Source organism: Delphinapterus leucas, chromosome 1 (genome assembly GCF_059928025.1).
Source record: "Delphinapterus leucas isolate spDelLeu-1000000601 "Yukka" chromosome 1, BTC_Dleu_Yukka2, whole genome shotgun sequence".
In the NCBI taxonomy this organism is placed as follows: domain Eukaryota; kingdom Metazoa; phylum Chordata; class Mammalia; order Artiodactyla; family Monodontidae; genus Delphinapterus; species Delphinapterus leucas.
The window spans coordinates 154,139,263-154,164,470 of NC_143129.1; the positions used below are offsets into that span (position 1 = coordinate 154,139,263).

The window sequence follows — 25,208 nt, forward strand, 5'->3', positions numbered from 1 at the left end:
ATAAAGTACTGCTCCTACTTTCCATCTCAGTCATACTCCCCAAAGGAAGCTATTGTCAACAATTACTTTTGCACCCTTTCAAAAGTTCTGCATGCAAATATCAAATAAAGATATATACATGTCTTCTTCTCTATACAAAGGGGTCATATACTTCTCTGTACCTTGTTTTACATATAAGCACATATGGCTCTAACTCATTTTTAAAAACCACTACCTAATATTCTATTATACAGAGGTATCATAATTTATTTTATCAATTCCCTATCAATCTACATTTAGGTTGCTTCTTTTTTTTTCAAATTACAAACAATACTATAAAGTACATACATCTTTAGGTACTAGACCAAATATATGTAGGATAATTTCTTATTGTTGAATCTCATCAAAGGATATTTGCATTTAAAACTTTCATAGGCAAATAGTACTAACCTGCCCTCCAAAGAGACTGTACCACTTTACACTCCCACCAATGATGTGTACAGGACCCTGTCTCCCCATACCTTCACCAACAATGGCTGTGTTATCAAACAAAATATGTGTAATTCCTTGAAATGCTTCAAAATTTCCATCGTCTTCCTGCCTCCATCTTCAAGTTTTCTTTCCTTCTTTTTAGCTTTCTGACCATTTTTGGTTTTCTTCCTGCCTCCTCTGTGAAGTCTGTCCTGTACTTTTTCTACTCTTACACTCGGGATTCCCTTCCCTCATTTCTCCGACAGCCCCATTTTTCCTGCTCACAAAGTTCCCTTAAAGTCTCTCTGCAGCTGACTGTGATTCAGTAAAAAACAGACACTCTTCTGCTCTCCAACCTGCTGGCCCTCCTGAAGCAAGAAAGAATGTTAATAGGGAAACCCGAAAATCTTTAATCTGGGTCCAAATATCAGAAGGAAGAAATTCATCTTGGCATAACTCTGAGGAAAAACATCAAGAAGAATTCTGCATTGTTTCCTTGTTAGAACTGAATCTGTTATTTTTTCCTACATTCCACACCTGGATTTCCTGCCTTTGAATCAATAGTTCTTAATTTGTATTCATTACTCTTTTTTGTGTGTGTGGCTATAATGGGAGTGGAGGCAAAAGTTAAGGTGGAAGGAAAGAAAGGAAAAAAATCCCAAAGTGGTTGATTGAAGAGCAAGAACAAATGGGCAGGAAGGGTAGTGGGGAGAGTGCAAAGCACAGCTCAGGAAAAGCAAGCCGACTTCTTAAGTCCTCTAAGAAATGTTCTTTACTTTAGCTCCATTACCACTCCCTTCATTCCTGAGCTCTGAAAACAGAATCACAGGGCGGGGATGGCTTGGAGGGAGGGGCATAGTGGAAGGGGGACTGAGAGCATCCTATGCCTCTAACTGCACCCCACCCCCACTGCCCCCAACTTCTTATCCAGCGAAGCTCTATGCACCATCAAGAATCAGCTTAATAGAATAAACCACTTAGGGCTGAAGCTCAGAGAAAGTCAAAGAGCCCACAATCTCCTTGCCTATTAAGCTTCTTAGAAGTTAGAACGCCGCTATAGAAAGTGATATTGTGGCCATGCTACTTAGAAAGAACACAAGGATGCTAAGTTGGGAAGAGGGAGGCCAGTTTGGCGGTTTATGAGCATCAATCGATCGTTAACTACCGATGATGGGGCAGGGGGTGGATACTGGAGTGGGAGCAAAAGTGGCCAGCCGTGGGCTTCCCTGGTGGCGTAGCGGTTGAGAGTCCGCCTGCCGATGCAGGGGACACGGGTTCGTGCCCTGGTCTGGGAAGATCCCACATGCCGCAGAGCGGCTGGGCCCGTGGGCCATGGCCGCTGAGCCTGCGCGTCCGGAGCCTGTGTTCCGCAACGCGAGAGGCCACAACAGTGAGAGGCCCGCGTACCGCAAAAAAAAAAAAAAAAAGTGTCCAGCTGTGAGAACAAGTGTTCCAGGAAGTCTTCAAGTTGAGATTGAGAAGGGTTTTTGTGGAATGTACGAATGGGATGAGAATCTAGATAGTGAAAAAGGATTTTTTTCCCCCTTAGGATAAAGGGGAAAACACAGTCTTAAGCTTCAGGTAAGTAATTAAATAATAAGAAAAATAAAGCAACCTGCAATAGCTCCTTCCTAGCTCAAATTTCCCAATGATTCTAGGGATTCTGCCACTCCCTTATCCTCTCCCGAATATAGCTGGCCCACAGACTTTGCTGTTTGAGTGGCTGGCAGGGCAGAGGCCAACAACAAGTCTAGCCAAGCCCTTTATCCCAAAAGAAAGTCCTGATGGTTCACTGTCCTTTCCAGGGTAAGAGTTCTAGTTATTTCCATCCTATGCCTTTGAGGGCAGTTAAAAAGGGAGGTCACCAGGTGAGTTCTAGTCCTTCTTGCCCCAGCCCCATTTAACTGGAGCCAAGAAGGAAGGACAACATTGTGGGTACCAGCTCCTTAATATCAATCGGGAATTCTTTTGGCTATAGAAAGACCTGTCACAAACTGTACAAACCCATAAGAGATCAAGGCTCACTAGAGTTCACTGTAATGTTATCAAGGGTAGAGGTTGGGGGTCAGGGGAAGAGCCTGGTTCAAGAGACTGCAGATCTGTGCCCAAGCCCCTGTAATAGTGATTCTAGCTAACTCGTATTAAAGGCTTACTTTGTGCCAGGGCCTGTTCTTAGGACTTCCTTTGCATTTTATATGAACACATTTAATCCTTGGAACAACCCTAGGGGATTGGTACTAGTGCTAATTCCACTTTACCTCGAGGAAACTGAGGCACAGAAAGATGAGATGAAGCTGTCCTGTCTCAAGAGTTAGGTCTTCTAAATGGTGGTATCTGTAAAGTGCGAAGTATCCGAAAGGCAGGCACTGCACCGTGAGAAGCTCTAGGACTTAGCAGACGCTAAAGCATCTTCCCCCTTCCATCAAGGGGTACATTTGACAAACTGTTTTTTGTTTCATTTCATTTTGTTTTGTTTTGTTTTGTTTTCGATCATAACTAGTATGTTCCAGGCAGCACTCTAGGTACTGAGAACAGAGATGAATAAGACACAGTCCCCACCTCATAGAACTCACAGTGGAGACAGGGTGACAAAGGCTTGTGAGCGGCCAACAGATTGTGCCTAACAGCTGCTCACTGCAGAAGACTTCACATAAGGACGCAGCCTGACATACATATGTGTGGTACTGAGAACTGTGTCCAGCACAGATGAGCAGATACAAGGATTATTCTTATTCTTATTTCCTCATGAATCTGACCCACAGGCCTCCCTCTCCTGGGGTTTTCCTCCTTCCCATTGACTCTGGAGCCAGACTGCCTGGATTTGAATCTCATCTCTGCTATTTCCTGCTGTTGTGACAATGAGTACGGTGTGTTGCTAAAACGCTCTGGGCCTCAGTTTCCTCATCTGTAAAATGGAAATGGCAATACCTATCTCATAGGAATGTTATGAGGATTAAATAAATGATTGCCTGTAAAGCACTCAGAATTGGGCCTGACACCTAGAAAGCGCTCCAAAGGTGTTACTATTCTTATTAGGAGCGGCCTCTGTGCCTGTCTTTGCCCACAGTCATTTCACTCGCAATAAAAAGACTGAATTTAAATGCATCTGGTGTGGTTAGTTTAAGGAGGATAGGAAGTCTCTGGGACTAAATAGGAGGAGAACAGTTCCCTTGGGAAGTTGGAGGAATAACCCTGGAACTTGTTAATTAAGATCTTGTTAATGAATCTGCTTGTTAATGGTCTATTAAATAATCACACAGTGAAGTTTACCACACAAGTAAAGCCTTTTTCAAATGCTTGCTCTTTCCAATCCTCCTGGCCCAGCTCTGACTTCTAAAGCTCTCCCCTAAGGGAAGGCCCTTCCAAATCCTTCCATATCTGACAAGGGCCTCTTCATCTTGTCCTACTCGCCTGTAGAGCATGGCTATTCTCGCAGCCTAGGATAGGTCTCCAGGGCAGAAAGCCCTCTTCACCTTGATTCTGCCTATCATTCCTTAGGCCGAAGCATTATGCCTCTGAGGCAAAACATTTCCCTCCTCGAAGTAGGATTAGAGTCACTGGCCCTGGAAACCGAAAAATAAAGATGCTCTGAACTTTGCTGAGAAGAAAGGCAGAGGGTACATTCCTTTCAGTGGGAATCTGGCAAGATAAAATTTCAGCTGAGATGTTACAGATCTGTTATAGAGAGGGGCCTGCCAACCTACGTTCACAAAAAGTCTACACAGCTTTTGTCCCAAACTGCCTAGGAAAATAAACAGCTGCAGCCAGTGTCAGGGAATGCAGCCCCTCTATGGAGCCAACTTCAAGGATGAAACAGCATGTAAGAGGGCTCCCTCTAGGTTGAACACTCAGGTATTTCATAAACTACTCTAGTCTCCTAAGACCATTTTACTCTTTAGACAGATGTTCTTGGAAGGGGATATATATATATATATATATATATATATATATATATATATATATATATATATAGTGTGTCCTTTATATGGTTACTTTTAGATAACCAAAACACATCTGTATTATCTTTTCTGATTCAAGAACCCTATAAGGCAGGGCAAAGATTATCTGCCACCTCCCGTTTTATACATGAGGAGCTGGGGCTCAGAAAAACAAAGCAACTTACCCAAAGTTACACAACTAGCAAATAACAAGTCAGAGCTTCTGGCTCTATGCTCCTGCCCCATGGCTGAGCTGTACCCAACGCCTCTATTCCTTGTCATCACTTCCCACTTGTAAATGTGCCACGAGGTGCCCAGCCCTTGGTGGATCCTGTGTGGTCCTTCAGACTAGGTCAAAGCGGGTAGAGCCAGCTGGCAACACTCAGCATAACCTGGCCCAGGAAACAGTGATCCTGGGTTCCCTTACTCTCCCAACAAATGTTTATTGAGCCAGGTGCTACACGAGGAGAAATACTGCACAGAGTCACACAGGGGACAGACATGGGCCCTTGGAGGTGGGACAATTAAGCAAATAATTACAATACAAAGTGATGAGTGTTTAAGAAGGGGCAAGTACGCTGGGAAAAGAACACCACCCCAAGTCCATCAGCAAGGTTGACAAGAGCAACCACTAGCGTACAGGTGTCTGCAGCCACCCGAACCTTGAACCAGGCCCCTATTCGCGGCTCATTTAACCTCCTGCCCACTGGCAGCTGCCCCCAGAAGGGTTAAAGCTTGAAGCAGAGAGCCAGCCTGCAGGTGCTGGTGACCGATTCTGACACCGTGAGATTCCTCTAACCCTTCTTTCTTTCCAAATGAGCATTCCAGCAACAGAAGCTTCAGGGGGAAGAGGAGAGAGGAGGCTGGCAAAAAATACTCTCCAGCCCCTTCTCGGCAGTATAACAGCAGTGAGAAGACAAGCTGGCTGGAGCCCAAAGAGCCCAAGCACTCACCGGCCTCCCTCACATCTGGCTAAGCACCATGAACCCCTCCGCTGGGCCACGTCAATTACAATGCTGCACCAAGAAAGGGGAGGTCTGCGCCAATACAGTCAGCTGATCGGCAGTAAGGGAGGGAGAGGGGAACAGCACGAGGAGGAGTGAAGGCAACGCGGGGAAGGAGAGGCAGCTGGCCAGATCCCACCCACGACAGGAGACTGGAGAAGGTACTGCCGTGGGCAAGCCCTGAGCCTTCACCCTTACCAGCCCCGGGCTCCTCAGTGGAATCCCAGCCTCTCCCTCTCCACTGTCTGGTCCTGACTCCCCTTCCTCCAAAGCCATACTCCTCTGCCAGAGCGTCCCTCTGAGACTCTCACCCTGGAGGAGGGGGTCATAAACTTTAAGGAGAGCCACCTGCTTGTCAATATGCAGATTTCCAGGCCACATTCCCTGTGATTCTGATTAGGAGGTCTGGTGTGGGCCCTGGGAATATGCATTATAAGTAACATTCTCCCCCATCCCCAACCCACCCCCTCCGCCACCACAACCACAAGTGATCAGGACGCTGGTGGTCCTTAGATCACGTTTTGAGAAACCAGCCTTGGGGATTACTCCCTCTCCTGAAATCCCAGAGCCCTATCTGTCTGTTATCTTACATTATCGTTTCTTTTTCACATGTACATCTTAACTACTCACCTTAACCATAAGGCCCTCAAGAAGAGGAAGTATCATCTCCTAACTCTTTGACTCCCCCACCAACAGCGCAGAGCCCAGGGCTCTACACACAGGAGCTCAGGAAATGCTGTGCATGTAGAGCTACGACAATGGCGATAAGAGGCCGGGGGAAGGAAAACCACAGCAGAGACGGCGGAGTCCCGAGGCCCCGGCTGGAAGGAACTGTTTTTAGGACGCCTACATGAGGCAGGCTGGGACAACAGTTGGCTTCGCCTTCTTTTTTTCCTTCTTCGGTAGTCTTCGCACTACACTTCTAACCTCCCTCGTGCAAGTCAAGTCTGTGCAATGCACCTCCCATAGGAAACTTTGCCAAGAAATCCTGCCAAGAATCCTGGGTGCGATGTGGCTTAGTTTAACGGCCAGGAAGTACTCTAGATCCTGAGATCCATCAGGTCTCCATGCAGGGCAAAGCACCTAGCTGAGCATGACCTTTAGTATAAAGCTTAGGGCACTTAATCTATCCCACTAAACATCAGGAGGGTCATGGTCCTCCTGCATTCAGCAAATACTTCCTGAGCGTCTACTCCATCCCAAGCATGGTTCTGAGTGCTCACGGGTCTTAAGATATCATATGTCATCAGAAAGTATTTTACAGTGACTGATCTTTAGAAAGTTCCTTTAAAAGCAAGACCCTACATGATACTGGGCCTCAACCATATAAGCACCAAATGGACATTCTCAAGAATGCCTGGCTATAGGATGAAATATAATAGAGACCCAAGGTCAGGTCTGAGGCCCTGGTAGAGAGAAATTCTATTCTTACTCACCATCATGAGCAATCCTTGGAAGCTCCGGAGTTCTTTTTTCCGCATTCAGATGCCATACTTGGTCCAGAAAAGCATACTGCCACACCTAGCCTCTTTGAATACGTAACTCCTTGATTTTCAGATATCAGCTTAAAGGTCACTCCCTCCATAAAGCTATCCCTGACTCATAGACAAGATAGGTGCTCCTGCTTCTAACCCCATGGTGTTTTATATTTCCCCATTAGAGTAGTTTTCACAACATCCTGCAACTGCTTGTTAAGCTTTCAGCTCCAGTAAGGCAGCGACTCTAATCTGTCTTGCTCATCATAGTATCCCCAGCACCCAGCACAGTGTCTGGAAGGACACACGTACTTAGGAAATACTGGTTGCATGATTAAATGAATTGATGAGCGTATCATACTTTCTATCAGGTTGGAAACTGAACCATGCCTCCTGTACTCTGCAGTTTTACCCACAACGCCACCAAAAAACACCCAAGATGAAGCAGCACCCTTCCTTCTGCAGTATCAGTATTTTATAGACGTAGATCGGAGGCTCACAGGATCACCCCAGTACAGATTCCAGGAGGCATTTCCCATGATCTGAGATGGACACAACACTCCAAAGTCGATGTAATGTCACCAAGAGCCTGACAGTTATACCAGCCAAAGCCACGATGCCAGCCGTCACAGGCTGGATGGTAAGATCTCTTTCAAGTCATTCAACTTCCAGAGACCCAGCTTTTTCATGAAGAAGATATTAGGTCCTTCAGCAGCAGGTACTCTCTTTGAATAAAGAAACAACAACAGTAAAAAGCTACCCACGCCGTGATGGGAAACTGGAAGAGGAGGGCAGCATTTGCAAGGAGGCACCTCAGCAGTTAGGAAAGGGTTAAGAGCACATGTCTGTCTGGGACCTCTTACCCGTAAATCAGCCTTGACTGCTGCTCAGGCTGAATGAAGCCCCACCAGGTTGGCCTGTCAGGAAGGAAGCCCATGCGTCCAGACTTTTGTTGTTCTAAGGATTTTTTTTTTTTTTTTAATTTTACTGCTCAGGAAGGAAGCTGAAGCCTAGGCCCTAACTGCAGTCCTGCTGATTACTTACCCTCGCAGGCACTGCTGCCTTTACCTCCCTATCTACCTCTCAGACCCAACTCTTTCCTTTCCTAGAGTTCCTTCCTATGACTGTGGCATTTGGGCCTAAATCCCAGACTTTCCACCCTTCTTTAAAAACTCAAAATTAAGAATGTTCATTGTTTCCCTTCCTACATCCCATACGTTTCTGTGTCTGTGTGGAAAGGACTGGGGACTAGGAGAGAGGAGTAGGTGCTCTATGATCTACAGAGACATTTTGCCCCCCAGAGTGACTTGAACCCCTTCTCTTAAATGGAGCCGTGAAGGAACGGATGGGGATTGAGGTGTCAGACAACTGGCCTCCAAAGGTTATTTCTGCTATGTATATATGTGAAACCTATATTTAAATAACAGACTCAAATCCAAGGTCCTCAGGCAGAGGGTCAGTGTTTCCCACTCCCATCCTCCTACTCCCCACCTCTCCTACTGATGCAGTCATTCTCTGGTGTTCCCAAGCCCCCTGGGGCTTTCTTTCTACAAAGAGAAAAACACTGAGTTTATTTGTGCGCTCAGGGTAATGGACAGCCCTCTTTTACTCCTAGGAGAATGCACACAGACACTATGGAAGAGGCCTATCCCCGCCCAACCCTGCCCTCCCCTTCCCTTGCTAATCTCTCCCCAGCAGCCCCCTGCCCCCCCCCCCGGGGCTCAGTCCTGCTGCTGTATTTCTCTCCTGACCTACAAGGCCTCTTCAAGCCCCTTCCTAAGCCTCCCCCAAGCAGAGACAATCCATCATGCTGTGGGACTGTGACACACACAGATGGGGGAAGGTTCACAGATTTCTCTCACACAGGCAAGAGGGGAAAAGTGCCTGTATAACTTAAAATCTGAGGACATACTAGAAACTCTGGGACTCTGAATTCTAATACTAGTCAAACACCATTAAAGCAAATCCTATTTTATATGGCCCAAATTTCTAGCACACACAAATTCTAATGGCCCATTTATTTCTAATAATATCTGATAATACAAAGTTCCAGAATAAGAAAATATGATGAGATTCAGATTCTCTAACCTGGACCGCTGCCTAGATATCTAATCCTAGTCAAGTCCCTTCCTGACTCAGAGACTCAGTTTCTTCAACTATAATATTACCTTGCTTCTTAACAAAATGAAGGAAGAGAGAGGTCAGAGGGCCACCAGGGCTAATCCTGGTGGATGGATAATAATGCAGGGAGGTGAAACAGCTGCTATCACAGAAAAGGGCTCTGAGCCTTTCTCCCTCCCTCCTCCACATCGCCATAAGGCATGAGTGCATGAAAGGATCCTACATACATGCTAGTCAGTAATGACCCTGTGTTTGTCTACATCAGTGCTTCTAACAAGGAAGATTATACCACCAGATTGTCCTTGAAGATAATAATAGTCATTATGTATTGCACACTTAGTATGTGTGAGGAATTGTTCTAAGCATTATCAGTGTGCTTAATCTCATTCGGCCCTTCACAACAACCCTTTTAGGTTGTGTAATTCCCACTTCACAGATGAGAGTACAGAGGCCCAGAGAGGTTAAGCAATTTGCCCAAGGTCACAGAGCAAATAAGCTAAAGGATCATGATTTTACTCCAGAGGCTGAACTCATAGCCACTATGTTATATTGCCTCCCCACCTTTGACGTGAAACACCTTCAGGTTGAGGCTCAAAGGGGCAAATACAATATTTATCCCTCTAACAGGTATTTATTATGCTAGGCCATTCTGACTCAGTGTGCATCAAACTCTGAAAAGCAAGGTCAGGTGAGAGCAATATAGGATCAGCTAGCACCTAAATGGAAATCATATACCTGAAAATAAAGCAAAGGTCTCTCCAGGGCTGGCCCTTGCCCCCTCCCTACAGCTTTCTGACTGTCTGCTGCTCTAAGATGGATGCAAAGCCATAAGTCTCAGCCTGCAAATGAATTTCAGTGGAAAAAGACAACCCTCATCTGGTGAGTCACACTAAGGCTTACCGAGCTTGATTTCTCATGAGACTGTACCAAGAGGTTCCTTCTTCACCCATGCAGCTCTAGACTTTCCTAAAGCTCCGTGTCTGCTGAACAGAATGTACTGGATGCAGCACCATGTCTCCCCCCAGAAACACAACTTTCGTTTCCTCTAGGTCATCTTCACTCAGAACACATTCCACAGAGAAAATTGCCAGTCAAATGTCTGAATTGCCAGATGCTTGTATGTATCTACAAAACTCCTACATCACTTGTCTGGTCCCAGCTGCAACCAGGATCTAGGTAGAAACCTTTTTTCCTAAAATACACACCCAAAGATCTATTTTTGTAGACTCCATGATAGGTGATGTAATGCTGTGGGAAAACATTTGGGTAGGGGATAGACTCCAAACTTAGGTTTCTAGAGAGTTAGGAGAGAAAAGCAAATTTTAAATTATTTTTTAAGTTATGAAAGTTTTTTAACCAAAATAACACAATAAATCTGTACTTGAGAAAGGTAATTGCACATCTCTTAAAAAACTCCCTCCCTACCTCCTCATCAAAACTCAAGGTATATAAATTATTCCTTTCTTTCCTCAAACCACTACACCTTTCCGATAGCACAGTTTTATGGATACTATCCAGTGCAAGGCTGAAGAGTGGCAAATTGATAAAAACTTAAAGTAAAAGTTAGATTATAATCACTACCATAAATTTATTCAATACTCAACTAACACTTATTGAACACTTTGCTGTGATTGGTACTGATTTAGTGCTAAAATTTTTTTTAACACTGAAACTAAAATGTGATTGAGATAATAGAAAAGTCTGATCCATTGGGTAAGGCTGGAAGGGCATGAATTACTCCTGTTTGCTTAGCATCTACCAGGTTCACTGATTCATACTACAGCCTCTCATTCCTCCAGGCCTAAACCCATAGCCCCAACTCGGGATCTCTTCCTGGAAAAGGCACAACGGAGTGACTAAGTAGGTGAAAGTTCTTTTGCAGAAAATTCTCCTCCTTGCCTCAAAGAGGTATTTAGAAATTTCCACTCTGTAGCACACACTTTGAGGTTCCAAAGGATAAAAACACACTCTTTTCAACCACAAATGCCACAACTTAAATGGCATTTTAAAAAAAATTTAAGGCATTTTAGCTGCTATGTAGCAGTACGTCATCCTTAGGTCTGCAGCTCATCTCTCTTTAGGAGGGGTAAAATGGCACTGGGAAATGTTGCCGAACTGTGTGAAGAGAATATTTAAATGCAAAAATTATTGTTATTTTGGTGTAAAATCGTGTGGGTTTTACAATAAAATGTAACATCACTCCGAATCTCAAGTATTTATAAAGAGTACATTCCAACATGTGTTCTGATATTTTTTGACCAGAGGGATGTGGTTAAAAAGAGTCAAAAATATGAAAATCCATCATAAAAATATAACTCTATTAAGTGTATTGTCACTCCAAATCCCGAGTATTTACAAAGGCTCTATTTCAAAGTGTGCCAATATTTATTAACCAGGTGGGTGTAGCTAATAAGGGTTAAAAATAAGAAAAATCAATATAAAAATATAATTCTATTTTTTAGTTTCCTCTTCCCTGCCTAATGAGGAAAAGGGGTGGGGAGGGAAAGCAACTTTTGTTATTTGGATACAATGTGTGTTTTTTGTTTTCAAACAAAAAAGGGCCACCAAATAATCAACCTGGGGCCACTGACCGGAAGGCAGCCCCGGAAAACTTCCCGTGGGAAGAGTTCCAGAAATTGCCCGGACATTAACGAGCCCCGCTGTGCTGGCTGCGAGCCTCAGACGGTCAGAGGTGACCGCGACTCGCCTCGCCCGAACACCAGCCATCCTGCCGATTCACGAACCCCGGGACTTGGGAAACATTCCCCGGACTTGAAAAGCAAGACGGACGGGGAAAACATTTCGAACCTACGTGAGAAACCTCAAAGTCCTCGGATGCCGGTGGCGACGCCAGATCCATATGCGCGCGTGCACACGTCCATGCCCCCGGCTCGCCGCGCCCCGGAGCCCTCCGCGCTCCCTCCTCCCACTCCCGCCTCCCCACAGCCTCGCCCCCCAAGCCTCCTCCCCGCTCAGTGTCCCCTAGCCTCTTCACTCCGCTACCCGCCCACCTGCACCTCCCGCCGGGTCCCCCGATCGCCCCGACCTCCGCGTCGGCGCGCCCCCTCCTCGGCCACAACCCCTCCCACCCCCTCACCCCGACCCCATCTCTATGCGGCTCGGACGACGTACAGGAAACCGGCCCAGGGCTCGGTTCTCAGTGCGACCTGGGGGCGCTGGGCGTGGAGGGCGGGGCGGGGGTGGGGGACCAGGCAGCCCTCGGGTCCCGGCCGCGGGCGGCGGCGGCAGCGGCGGCGGCGCGGTGCTCGCCCGGCCCCGGGGTAGCGCCCGGCGTTCTCCCGCAGCCTCCGAGTCCGGCCGAGCGACGGCGAGGTCACCAACATTTCTGAAACCACTTGAACGCCATCTCCGTGGCGGAGGCTGGGGGTCCTTTTCAAGTGAGCCAACGGGGCCCACGCTGTGGTCCTTCCTCCCCCCTCGCCGGCCTCGCGCCTCTCCGCGCCCCCTCCCCCAAACGATCAATTACTAGCCACCCTTCTGCCGGGAGCGGCGAGGGGCTGGCTGGCGGCCGCGAGGAAACGGCAGCCCGGATCACTTCTGCATGACAATTGATGGGAGGGAGGGCGCGAGGCAAGGAGGGAGGACGGCTGCGGTGTCCGTTTTCTCACCATGGTGATTAGGCATTCCGGCCGTGCGAGGAGGCAGCCGCCGACCAGAGCGGCGCGGCGTGGAGCGAAGGCAGGGGAAGAGCGGGAGCGGGAGCGGGAGCGAGCCCAGCCGCCGGGCGGGCCAGCGGCGCGCCGAGCCAAGCCAAGCCAGGCCAGATGGCTCTGCAGCCATCAGGGACTGCTCCCGTCCAGCCCGGCCCCACTTTAGCTGTGCAAACATTTCTTTATCCCAACAAGACAATTAAACCCAGCAGCATGAAAAGGAGTCTCCATGACTGTGTTGGGAGTGAACAACCAGAAACAACCACACACATCACAGGAGTCCTCGCCCCCTCCTCCCCCACCCACCCCAGATGGGGAGGGAAAAGGGACTCCGCGAGAACCCCGGGAGCAGCTGAGCCGACAACCGGGCTAGGTCTGGGCAATCAGTACAGAGGGCACCATCTGACCCATCTTTCTGATGATTTCTGCACCCTTTCAGAGTGGTCATCTGCTCCAGCTACAATCCAGAAGTTGAGCCTGGTGACCTGAGAGCCGCCCCAAACATTCTTCCCAGCAAGAGCAATTCTCCTAAAAGCCCAGATCAAGGTCCCTACCCAGACGTAGTCCTGGGTAGTCCCAGAGCCCTTGGGAAGTAGCCCCCCTAACACCACCCCCATGTTGTGGCCAGCCCTGCTCATTCCAGGCTGCCCTGGGCCTATGTGGGCTCAGCTGATTTGATTCCTAGGACATAGGGTCTTCAAGGATACGTGCCATTGTAAAGACACATCTCAGAGTCAAAATACCATCTCTCCTACTCAGGGCTTTTCAAATGTGAATGACTTCGAATATATCAAAGATGAGAGCAAAGCAGAACATCTGGGAACGGCTGTGAGTCACAGGGTTCCCTGCCTACCTGTGAATCTGCCTGACCACAGGGAAGGGCAAAGAAAGAGGGCCACTTGGGGTCAGTGTCCAGTGCCCATCTCTGAGGTGAGCCAGAAGGCAGGGCCGCTCATCACTTCCCAAGGGCAGTTCTGATTCCTCTCAGCCCTCAGGGCGAGCATGCATCCTAGCCAACTCCAATTGCTGTATCACCCAGACAGGAATTGGGCACAGGAGAGGTCTACAGAGAACAATCAGGAAATGCACATGATAAGAGCCAGAGTGCTAAGGGGGTAATAAATGTATAGATTCTAGCACAAGGCAACAGAGAATACTTATTTTCCCTTTTGTTGTAAAGTTTCCTTAATGAGGAAATGTTTATTTTAAAAGCCCTGGGAAACATATCTGTAGACACTTCATATGTAAGACACACGTGGACTATTCATAATTGGTCCATAAATTTTCACCTCATTTCCCTGGACAAGGAGACTTGGAGGCGGGTTCAGGGCATGACAATAAACGGGAGTTACCTCAGTCCCCTTCCTGGGGAATCATGCATCCTCCACGAATGGCTTCTCACAAAATACTTCTCCCTTTTTCCAGGGCACATAAGTCAGTCCTGTTGAGTAAAGGCTTCTTTTTTCCATAGAGCCCAACACCTACCTCAGGAATCACCTGTGATGCCAGGTAGATGAACAGGCAAGCAAACTGGAATCATCTACTAGGAGAGACAATACTTTACCCAAATAGCTACATTTCTTTCTACAAATATGCATATTTAATCACAAAAGAAATCCTGCCTATCAGTACCCAGATTTAAGGAAAGAACACGTGTGCATTACACCATGTCTGCAGGCCCCTCTTTCAAGCGCTCTCAGATGTGGACATATCTGCATATGGATGCAGTGTGTGAGCAGGGGGAGGCTGCGAGAGTAAAAACTGCCAGTGTTTCCACTGTAAAACTGATATTTTTCATTGACTTAAAACTCAGTCATAAAACTTCTACTCTAAGTAAGGGACACACACACCCACACTCATCCCACCCCCCAGCAAACCCCTAAAGCTACATGCTTATTTAGGAGTTTTACTGTTGTATTTAATTAAAACTTTTTTTAAATTTTATGAAAAACATTTTATTTATATGAAGAGAACTGAAAAATCAGTCAACCATATCAAAGATTAACTCTAAATTTTAAGTATTACAAAACATAAAATATACACGGTTAATTTCTGGCAATCTGGGCAAAAGCCACTGTATCCTATCACTTTGCTCTTTTGAACACTTTCTATCCTCTCTCTTCTTGCCTCCCCACCTCCTCACTGCCCCATCTGCCCCTCAAGCTCTCCCCTTGGAAGCAGTCTTGTATACTGTCACTCGATTATCTGAGAAATATTACTTATTTCTAAACGGTTCTGTAGGGAGGACCTGAAAGGCATCTAGTGGGAATAATCAGGCCTTCTAACGGCCCTTAAATATGTATTTACATAAAACAGACCATAAATATTCCGACACACGTCGGCATATGACAGGAGCCAAGAAAGCTGCAGCAGACTTTGTCATGGTGCCTCTTCGACCCTTCCTTACAGAAAAATGTTTCCCCAGCCTTCCAAATACTCAAAATCAAAAGCACAAATGCTCCCCAGTACAACCCTGTGAAGGCTGCTATCCCACCCAAGGGAAGGAAAGGAGAAAGAAGCACAAATCCAGGGTTATCACAGGGTAACAGTCTCCTATTCACTTTGTACCTTTATTTCTCATTTAAGATCAGTCACAAATGCAACTCTAGATAATAATGTGAGTGGACAGTCTACACTCACAGACACGCCTACAGGTCTAATGTTTGTGTAAGAGAAAAAGGAGAACACAAAATACTCATTAAAGAAAGGATATTTTAAACAAATAAAAGGGGAAAGGGCTCCAATTTATACAACACTACAGTTTGAAGTAAAGAAGTTTCCCCACCCTTCTGATCAGAATCTCATTAATTCCAAGGTCAGAATTCCATTTCACTTTGGGAGACAGACTCATTTAATTTTTCTCCACCCAGGCGTATTCCTGTGTGAGGGATCCATCTCCATGGGGGATGGCACCCCTACACAATGCAAACCAGGCAAACGGAAGAGTTATGGCTTTGACACTCAGAGGGGAATGGATATCCACATCTATGAGTGCTGACCTGACTAACAAGCTTCCTCCTGCTCTGGGTGTCTGAGACAGGTTTGGGCTAAAAAATGGAAAAATGGAGACAAGCTGGATTTGTTAGGAGAGAAGAAAGGAATCTTGACCTCCAGGTGTTACTCTGTGGCATGTTAGTTTTAAGAGGATTTCATATTCAACTTGTGTTTGGAGAAAAAAGGAGCAGAATCTGTCACACCCGAACCCAGGACAGTTTTGGCCAGAGGTCAGGTTAGAGCTCGCCTTTATCACTTGCACTTCGGCAAATGAAAACTAAACTACACTAAACTAAAACAGACCGATACAAAGCCAATCCGTGTTCAGCAAGTATATTCCTAAAGCAGGGTCAGCGCGCGCGCACACACACACACACACACACACACACACACACACTCACACATCAGCTGTACAGAAAGGGAAAGGTGGAATAGGAGCTAAAGCAAAAGAGAGAGAGAACATGGGCAGTTGTGCTGTCAGATAGCAGCCTTCTCCCTTAAGTGGAGAGGTCTTGGGCTTACAGACGCTGACATAAAAGACACACTTGCAACATATTTCAAAACCAAAGAGCGATGGATTTACAAGGCAGGTTGATTTTATGATGACTTTTATTGAAAAGGTACGCTGGGTTTAGGCAGATGCCTTTTAGCGCAGGAAAGTTAACACAGTGCCTAATTCAAGGAGACAGCCTGAGGAAGCAGTGCCGACAGGGGAGAGAGCTGCAACGTCTCTATTACTCTCCTTGGCATCATAAAGAGAAGAGAAAAAAATGACATTCGTGGTGGTGGTTATGGAGAGGACGGGAGCACAAAAAATAGAGAAGAGGGGAAAGCAAACCTCAGATGTAGTTTTCTTAAGAAAATAAAATGAAGCAAATCTTAGAACAAAGGATCGGGTGGAAAAACACCCTCAGTTCATAAATTCTCACCAGTCTTGAAGAAAACTGCTCTGTGGGGTCTACCCATAGTCCAAAAGCTTCAAAACACAATTATTTTCTGATTATATTAGAGGCGAAGATGGCAGGGTTCAACACTCCTACTCTACAAGTTCCAAGTAAAGGTTTAGCCCCAACTATTAGTGAGTGTAGCCGGAGCCCAGCAAGGCACTTGGAGAACATGACAGAGCTGTTCCCTAAGCAGAAATTAATAATAGTTGTGAGCATCAAATATGGAGCAGCCACACAGGCCAGCTGTGTCTACTCCTAAAAGGGAGCCCCTGGATAAGCACCCAGAAAACCTGTTAAATCCCAAGAGAAGTCGACTTTCTAGCCTTGTGATTGCAAGGAAAACACAGCTGTTTGAAATGCTTCATGGTGATTGACGACACCTTTGTCCTTCTCTGAAAAATAGCCTGATTTGGAGTTGTGAAAAATACAGTCACGTGGAGTCTGCTGGATGTGATAACAATGGAAAAACTAAAAAAATAATACCGAGATCAGAGAAACATAATGAGGATAGCAAAGAGAGGAGGGATGGACGGTTTCTTTGAGCCCCCCAAATTCCCTAGGAACCTACACTTACTAATGAAATGACATTCACTCCGGTCCATATACAGCACCCCCTCCACTCCAGAGCCCCCAGAGAATAAGCCAATCATGCCCTGGAGGGAAGGGCAGTGCAGGCCAATGTGACTCTGGCTACCTTCAGAAAAACATTTCCTACAAGAACTATCAATGCTCATTGACAAGAGACAAGTAAATGTCAGCACTCCACAGCTATTGAATGGGAGGGAGTCGGCCCTTCCCATTACTAGGAGCATGAAAAATGCCACCGACCTGTTGAATCCTATTGTAAGGCAGGGCTTACTGGGGTTAGGGGAGGGCTGCACCAAAGTACTTACATCTGTCATTCCGATCCTCTGGGCTAGATGAGGCTTCCCGATCCGAAATGAGGCCAGAGACAGCAAAAATCTTCTTCCCAGTGTCGTCAACCTTAAGTGAACCGGGGGAGCTAGATGGCAGCTGTGTCCCAAAGTCATATTCCTTGCCATCTGCATCTGAGAAGCGCAAGTGGGGAGACTCTGTGTCATGGCAGTTTTTAAGTCGCTTGGCCGGCGTAAAGGCTGACTGATAACTCTCCCGGTCCTCAGTGGAAGCAAAGGGACGGAAGGCCCCCACTCCACTATGATTCAGCATACTGATTGGGGTGCAATCTAGATTGGGGGGGGCGAACTGAGGGTGGAGGTGTAGTAAAGAAGGGGGAAAATCACGATTGGCAAAAGTGCCCGGCACCCCACCTTGCCGATGGTACATAGAGGCAAAGGTGTAGGAGCCATTGGTGAACGGAATATGCACGTCCTTGTCTACCGAGACAGGTACACCGAAGGGTCGTGGCTGCTGACAAGGGATGGAAGCATCACGGCTGGCCTCAGCCGTGGACGCCAGGACCATCAGTGCTGGGGATGCCAGCGGGTTGGGGAGGTAGGATGAGTTCTCCATCTTGAAGGCTGCCCGGTGTAAGTCCATCGGAGTCTCTTTCTATGGCCGACGTCACACAAGAAGCAGTCTTCCCTGGGAGGGAGTGGCACCTGGGATCAGGGCAGGGAATATTACTGGGGAATCATCCCCTTCTAAGACCTGCGGAAACAGCAAAGAGAAAGAAAGAGGGGGGAGGAAGGTCAGGGGGAGGAAAGAAAAGGGAAACCCCAAGTGATCGAAACACCATCCTTCTGGCTTACAGATGCTCGGGCAAGAGACACCACAGGCTTTAGGAGCCAGTGGGCAGCAGCATCAGACCATTTTCATTCAGGAAAATCAATAGACAACTTACTGTGATGTACGCGTAGCTGACTTTGGTCCCTACACGTTCCGGGTGAAATGCGCCCGAGCCCAGCAAAGGAAAAAAAATCATAAAACCTCCAAATACAATATTCCCTGAGCAAATGAGCTTTGGAAGGCCAAGTCACCCAGTAGATTAGGTGGGGGTCTATATTTTAAAGGGCTTGCACCTGCATACACTGCTCATGGCTGGCCTGGTGTTCAAACAGAGACCAGTTTCTACTCATATGACCCCCCGCATCCGCATCCTCTCTTCGTCTTCTCTAGCAATGCCCTGAGACTGAAAAAATCCTAAGTCAAGCACATCTAGATCATGAACACCTCCACGTGTTAGTTGGTACAAGTCGTACATGTGGATAAATCACACACACTGGCACATACATTAACACACATCTTCATGTATCATCTAAGACTGTTTCCAGAAAGAAGTACTATGTGAAGAAACAACAGCAGCATTATTTTTGATCCACACCCCTCCCTAATCATATAGGCTTTCTCTTTTCTGAGAAGGAACAAAACCTTCATCAATAAAGTGCCTGGCGTCTCTGGCAATATTTAAAAACATGACGGGTGCCTTTGGCATATGTTCTCTGGAAGCGTCTGTCTTCCAGGGGCAGCAAAGAGCTGATTGGTAATTTTAGTTACTAATGCACTCACTCTTAAGCAGATTTGTAAACTGCCTTGAATTTGCCATTGCCATTTAGAGCAAAATGTTAACAAAATTTCTGACTTACTTTCCTCTGCTTACTGGCCCAGTCAGAGTTGATGTCCGCTAAAGACCCCTGGAACAAATTGTAGTTCAGAAAGACTTCTTTCAATTTCCCTTTTAAATTTAGGTTGTACATTTTCATAGCCACTGATTCTGTTTCAAAATTTATTTTGAGTAGGGGGTGGGAGAAGGGCTGTGTATGAAAGTCAGGATAACAGAAGATGAATACTAGGACTTATTCGCTTCAAGGATGTACACTAAATAAAAACTTAATGAAACTTAAAGTGTAACCAGAAAGCACCATCTGCTACAAATCATAACCTCTAAATTGAGAGTCATGTCTCAAATAAAATTTACCCCCTCCCTTAAAAGAAACCCACCTAGATAAAGGAGTATCTCTGATATTCCCTCAAACAGAGTGACCTCAGTTAAGCAGTAGATGGATCCTCCCGGCTTAATGCAGCGCATAGAGAGTATTTCCTTCTCCCATCCTGTAGCAGACATGTCAATGACTGTTATAAATTGGGAAGATGAGTGCACACCATCAGACTGCTTCCTCATTTGGCATCTTTCCTTATAGACATCATTGCTAAATTACCAGATTATGTATCTCACATTAACGGATTTTTCTCTCTCCCAAATTTTAAATAACTTTCCTGTCAAGTTATAGCAGTGCAGGGAATGATCTGCCAAGGACAGCCAGTTAGGCTGACAAGTCTGGGAATCCTGTTCTTGGCTGTTTTCAAGTCAGATTAATGGTCATACAACACGGATGCTCCGAAAGTGGGTCCAGGGCTGTTCCAGGGGTTCTAAGCAGCTCCTCACAACAGAAATAACAAACTACTTGTCAAACAAGCAATACTATATGAGGCAAGCTAGAGAAAAGGGCAAACATAATACACTAGGGGTGAGGGGAAGGATGTTCCCCCCCCAAAAATAACCATCACCCAGAGGATTCGCTTTTTATTTTTACTTCCTGGATCACCTCATTATCTTAAATGAGTTTAATAAATTAGTAATCTGGCAACAGCACTGGACACTCCAACAGAACACAGTGAATCACTCAAACCTGGTTATTCATTTGAAACTTCATTATACTGAAAAGAAATCAACAATATTTTCCCAGGCCACATCTTTTTTACTCCACTGTGTGGGCGTTGGTCTCTGTGGGGGAAGGGGGAGTGCTTTTTTTCTTTTCCCTTTTCTTTCTTACCCCCTCCTCACATTAACAACTTGTATAGATGAGGCTTCAGCAGACCACAGTCATTATGAAAATCTATAGTTAATACACTCCCAATGTCAAAATGTCATGGGTTTAAACACAGAACCCCAAATAAGAAAACTGACCCTCTTAATTAAAAAAATATGGATTGTAAGATAATCAGCTTGATGGAGCATTTGGGTGACTGTAAAGAACTGGCCAAAGGGAAAGTAAGTAACTGTTACTTTTCTGCCTCTATGCTGATTTTTTTTAATTTAGCACTTCGTGCAAATCCAGATTAAAATAACTCCAGCTATTGATCTGAGCAGTGGAATTGACATTAATTTTAGTTCACTTCTCACTTTGCAAAGGGATCAATAGGAAGTAATAACAGCTGACATCCCCGCTGAAAGGAGGAGAAAGAAGGGCTGAAGACAGAAATCGAAAAGCAACCAAATAAATCATCAGCTACTTTTCCACGGCATCAGACAAACTCCAAACAGATTGCAAAAAGTCTTTGTTGAATTAACTAAACAAGGAGGAGGGATCAATCCACGAAGCTAAATAAATTGTCTGGCAGGCAGTGAGGTTGGACGGAGGGACTAACAAATATTGAGTTTTTAAAATTTCAAATCCTTGACGTGATGGGTTTGGTTCAGGGCTGTATGTGTGGCAGTTTGCTAAATCACACACCCGACCCTGGTTTAAAGTGATTACAAAACGCCAGCTAACTGAATAATTAGTGAGATCACTAATTGCGTGGTTAAACATGCCAGAACCAAGACAAATGAAACGAAGAAGCTGGCGTTTGGAACATGAACATGTCTGAAACTGGGCTGATCCGCAGCGCTCCCCGCTCTCCAGCGCGAACTAGCCACTTTCCCATTGAAAAACCGAAAGCCTGAGAGAAAGTCTCAGAGAGCGAGCAATCTCCCACCCCAGCCTCTGACCATCCCTGTCCAGCGTCTTTCCTGACCCGCGCCGGGGATCGGTGTAAAAGGAAGAGGAGCTGCGGCTGCTTCTGCTGCCCTGAGCCAAACCCACTTGCAAATGACAGCCACAAAGAAAGCTGCAAAAGCCTCTTTCCCGGAGCCCGAGCTCTGAACGCCCACCAAACTACGACTCTGCTGGTAATTAAAACGCACACACAGCCCCCCTCTGCTTATTACAACAGGTGACATTTTTGTGGTCTCTGAACCGTTTCCAAAAGCCAAGAATTAAAATAATAGAACAAATTAAACGATATTTTTCCTTTGCATAAATAAACTTTAAAAAATTAACAGGCATCTTAAAAAGCAAAGAACAGTGGGAAATGGGGCCAGGGTGGTGGAGGGTTGTGAAGAACTCAGGGAAGATTTTTTTTTTTTTTAAGTTCACAGACTTCTCCGCTTGAAGAGAATTCCCGAACGCCAAATGCCCGGGGGGTATTTGGAAACACCGCTCTAACAGAAATATTTTACCACCATATGCACGAGCTCAGGAAGCAGAAGGCTAACACGGTTCCGTGGCTGGGGCCAACGCCTGCGATTCACACTTGGCCTGGTATCTGTCCCAAGTTTGGGCCCCGACTCAGGCCCGGCTTGGCCAGCGGGTGGGAAGCCAAGACCACCCGGCCTGTCCGAGAGTGCGGGGCCGCGGGGCTGCCGCTCAGCGAGCGGGGGCACAGTTCAGCCTCTAAGTCTTCAAACCGGGAAAACCCAACTCTTTTAGGGAAAACGGAGGAAGAAGAGGGGAAGGCGAAACCTGCATAAACTTAGGGCCAACGCAGAGCCGAGCCCACCACTCCTCGGCCTGACCTCTCCCTCCAGCTCTCGGTTGCCTTTGCACAAACAATACTTTAGGTCCCAACAACCTCCGCACGAAACATCTGTTTGTAACTTTGGGGAACCGGGGCTCCAGCCAGGCAAGAACCGCTAAGTGCGACGGGCCCTCGTCCGCGGCCGGGTATGACCTGCGGGGCAGGAGCTCGGAGGAGGCTGCCTTCGATCAAAGTCCAAGGACCTCGTGCCCCTGCACAGCCCCGCCCCGCAGGTCACCCGGGTCCTGTCGCCGCGCGCCACTGCTTCGGCGGGCAGCCACCAGGCTCCTGGATTGCGGGGCTCCTGCACAGGCGGGCCGGCGCGGGGCAGCCGGGCCCTGCTGGTTCTCGGACAGCGGGCCTGGAGTGCGGGAGGGAGGGCTCTGCCTCTCGCGCCGCGGCCGCTCGGCCGACGCACACGACGCGACTCGCAGAACAGGTGTGTGGTCCCCGCTCGCTCGGCGCCCGGCCCCGTCTGTCACCGCCGCCCTGTCCTCGGGCTTCCCCCACTCGCCCCGGAGTACGGCGAGAGAATTGACGCCACTTTCGCCGGGTTTCCGCGAGCCGGTAGGGATCGGCACGGAAGACGCCCTCATCGCTTTTCCTCGACGCTTTTTCTGCCTTTCCCACCTCGGCTCATTTTCCATCTGCGGGAAGAACCCCCGAGACGGGCAGAGGAGGAGGCCGGCACCCCTGACCGCTCTGTTCCCTCCTGCCTGACTCGCCGCTTCCTCCCGGCCGGCCCTTTTTTTATCTTTATTTTTCCTTTCTTTCCCCTTTGCCCCTCAAGCCGAGTCTGGTGCGGAGGCGAGAGGCGAGACGTGGCTGGTGGGCATCGTGGGCAGAGAGTGCCCGAGTCTTCCCTCTGAGCTGCTCCAGGGCGGGAGGCGGCGCGGGCGAGAGACCCCAGACTGCCGGCCCGGCCCGGCCTGGCAGGACTGAGCCCCATACCGAGAGCCCCCGCCCCATACACCCGCCCGGTGCGACGCGCGCCCGGCTCGGGGCCCGGGCTCTGGCCCTCCGCTGGAGCCGCTGCCGGGCTCGAGAGAGCGCGTTCTGATCGGGAAGCGAGAGCTCTCCCCCTGCCTTCGGGTAGCCCGAGTCCCCGCTACTTCTGGGCTCCCGCGCGCCGGGCCGGCCGGGGTCCACCCGGACCTCGAGCTCTTGGAGGGGCTCCTGGAGCGGAGGACAGACCGGGCATCCCCTCGGATGGCCTCACCACCGTGGGCGGCCTCGCCCGGGGGGCCACACGGAAGCTCTCCGCCCAAGTTTGTTGTGCCCTGGAAGAAAAGGCTTTCCCTTACAAAGCACAAAGGCGAAACGCCCAGGCGGAGCCCTGAAAATCCCGGGGTTGGGGAGAGGGGCGACCAGAGGCTCGGGAGCGAGGTGGCGGGCCTGGCTCCGGGCGGAGAAGGTCGCTCCGCCCGGGCTGACGAGCGCGGCTGCGGTGGCCGCAGGACTGCAGCGCCCGGCGTGCTCGCTGAAAAGTTTTGTTCTCAAGTCGGAAGAAGAGAAATTGTTACTCAGTTTAAGGCAGGTCTAAGATAAAAATAAAACTACAAAAAGAGCCCCGCGCCGCTGTCTGTACGGCGGTCCTCCCGCCCCGCTCGGTGGAACCGCTGGGAGAGAGAGTCCCGGCCCCGAAAATCCCGGGAGACCTCTCACGGGTCGGGCTGCTCTGAGACCAGGCCCGCGGGCCGAGCGGAGCGGGGAGTTTACCCGCTGTATTTCGAGCGGTCCACCTCTGGGCCAGCACCTGCCTCCTTCCTGCCCGCGGGGGCTTCCCCCACCCCCACCTCCACCTCCTCCACGCCCTTCACCCCCGCCCCCTCCAGGAAAGTAAGCCGAGCCCCCGGAGGCCCCAGGTTTCCAGCCTCTCCCCGGGTACCCCACCGGGCAGGCCGTGTGTTGTGTGGGGGCGGTCGAGGTCCTTTCTCATTCGGATCGCCCCTTCCCCATCCCGCCAGCAGCCTCGGGCTCCCCGCTGAGTACCACCCGGCCCGGGCCCAGCCGGAAATCACCGCGGGATCCACTGGGGAGCCGGGCAAGAGGGCATTCTGGCGTTCGACCCAAACAAAGTGGGAATGTGGCTTATTAAAAGATGGAAAAAAGGAGTCCCGCTCCCTTCCCTCGCCGCCCCTGCCCCCTCACCCTTCCTACTTGTCCAATTCCCGCGTGTGGTCCCTCCCCCTCGCACCCCCCAAATAAAACACATTAAGGAAAACTCAAGACGGAAAGTTTGACTGAAGCAGCGCATGGAGTGCGCAGGGCACCGATGCCGGGAGGCACCGTCGCGAAGATCTGAGACGCGCCAGTCCAGATCCCAGCCCCTTCCCCTGTCGGGAGCGGGGGGCGGGAAGCTGCCCGAATCCCTAGGAAACGAACCCGGAAAGTTAGCCAGGTTCCTGAGCCAGCCGGCTGCCTTCGCACCCACCCCTCTTATGTACGCACACGCATCCACACCCCTTTCTGGTCTCCATACTTGCCGTGGAAATTCCTTGGGAGAAAGGTCGCACTTTTCAGGACACGGAGGGAAGGAGGCGGTGAGTGTGGTGCATGAAAAGTCCCGGGTGCGCAGAGCCGGCGGAGGCAGCGGCGGCGGCGGCGGCGGCAGCGGCAGCAGCAGCAGCAGTAGCAGCAGTAGGCGGCTGGCCCCGGGTTTGTGTTCGCGAGCTGCCTGGGATTGCATGTACAGATCAAGAGACTCGGTTGGTGTAAGAGAAGGAGCAGTGCTGCCTCTCAGCGCTGGCTCTAATCAGTGAATGAGCCTCCACTCTCCCAGGGACTCGGAGACACACACGCGCGCACACACACACACACACACACGCACATTCACACTCACACACATACAGGCACTCTGAGCACTGAATACATTAGGGCACTAAGGGACTCTGGGAAATGGAGTCCAGAGCCAGGACACTCCTGGAGCGCAGACCTGCTGGCCTTCGCGAAAGAGCTCGAAAGTCTTGGGGTTTCGAGACGTTGTGGAAACTGAAGAGAGCTCCTGGTTTTGTTCACATTTACGCCCCTTGAAAGATCTCAGTAGGTGGTTTGCTGTCCTTCCTCTCTT

General features: G+C 48.6%; 1 protein-coding gene across 5 annotated transcripts in view; it reads right to left on the minus strand.

Moving 5' to 3' along the window:
* RNF220 (ring finger protein 220) overlaps window positions 1–24,901 on the minus strand; it is a 222,971-nt gene extending 198,070 nt beyond the window's left edge. Inside the window, exons 1-2 of one of the 5 annotated variants that reach the window (XM_022575531.3) lie at window positions 24,625–24,901; window positions 17,494–18,229 (exon numbers count right to left, since the gene is read on the minus strand). In XM_022575531.3, the coding sequence (XP_022431239.1) occupies window positions 17,494–18,118 (625 nt within the window). In that variant the 5' untranslated portion in view covers window positions 18,119–18,229; window positions 24,625–24,901. Of the gene's footprint in view, window positions 1–17,493; window positions 22,269–24,624 lie in introns of those variants that run through there. The other 4 variants (XM_089894284.1, XM_022575532.3, XM_089894301.1 and 1 more) reach the window with 4 other exon arrangements.
* Between the last annotated feature and the right edge of the window lie 307 nt (window positions 24,902–25,208).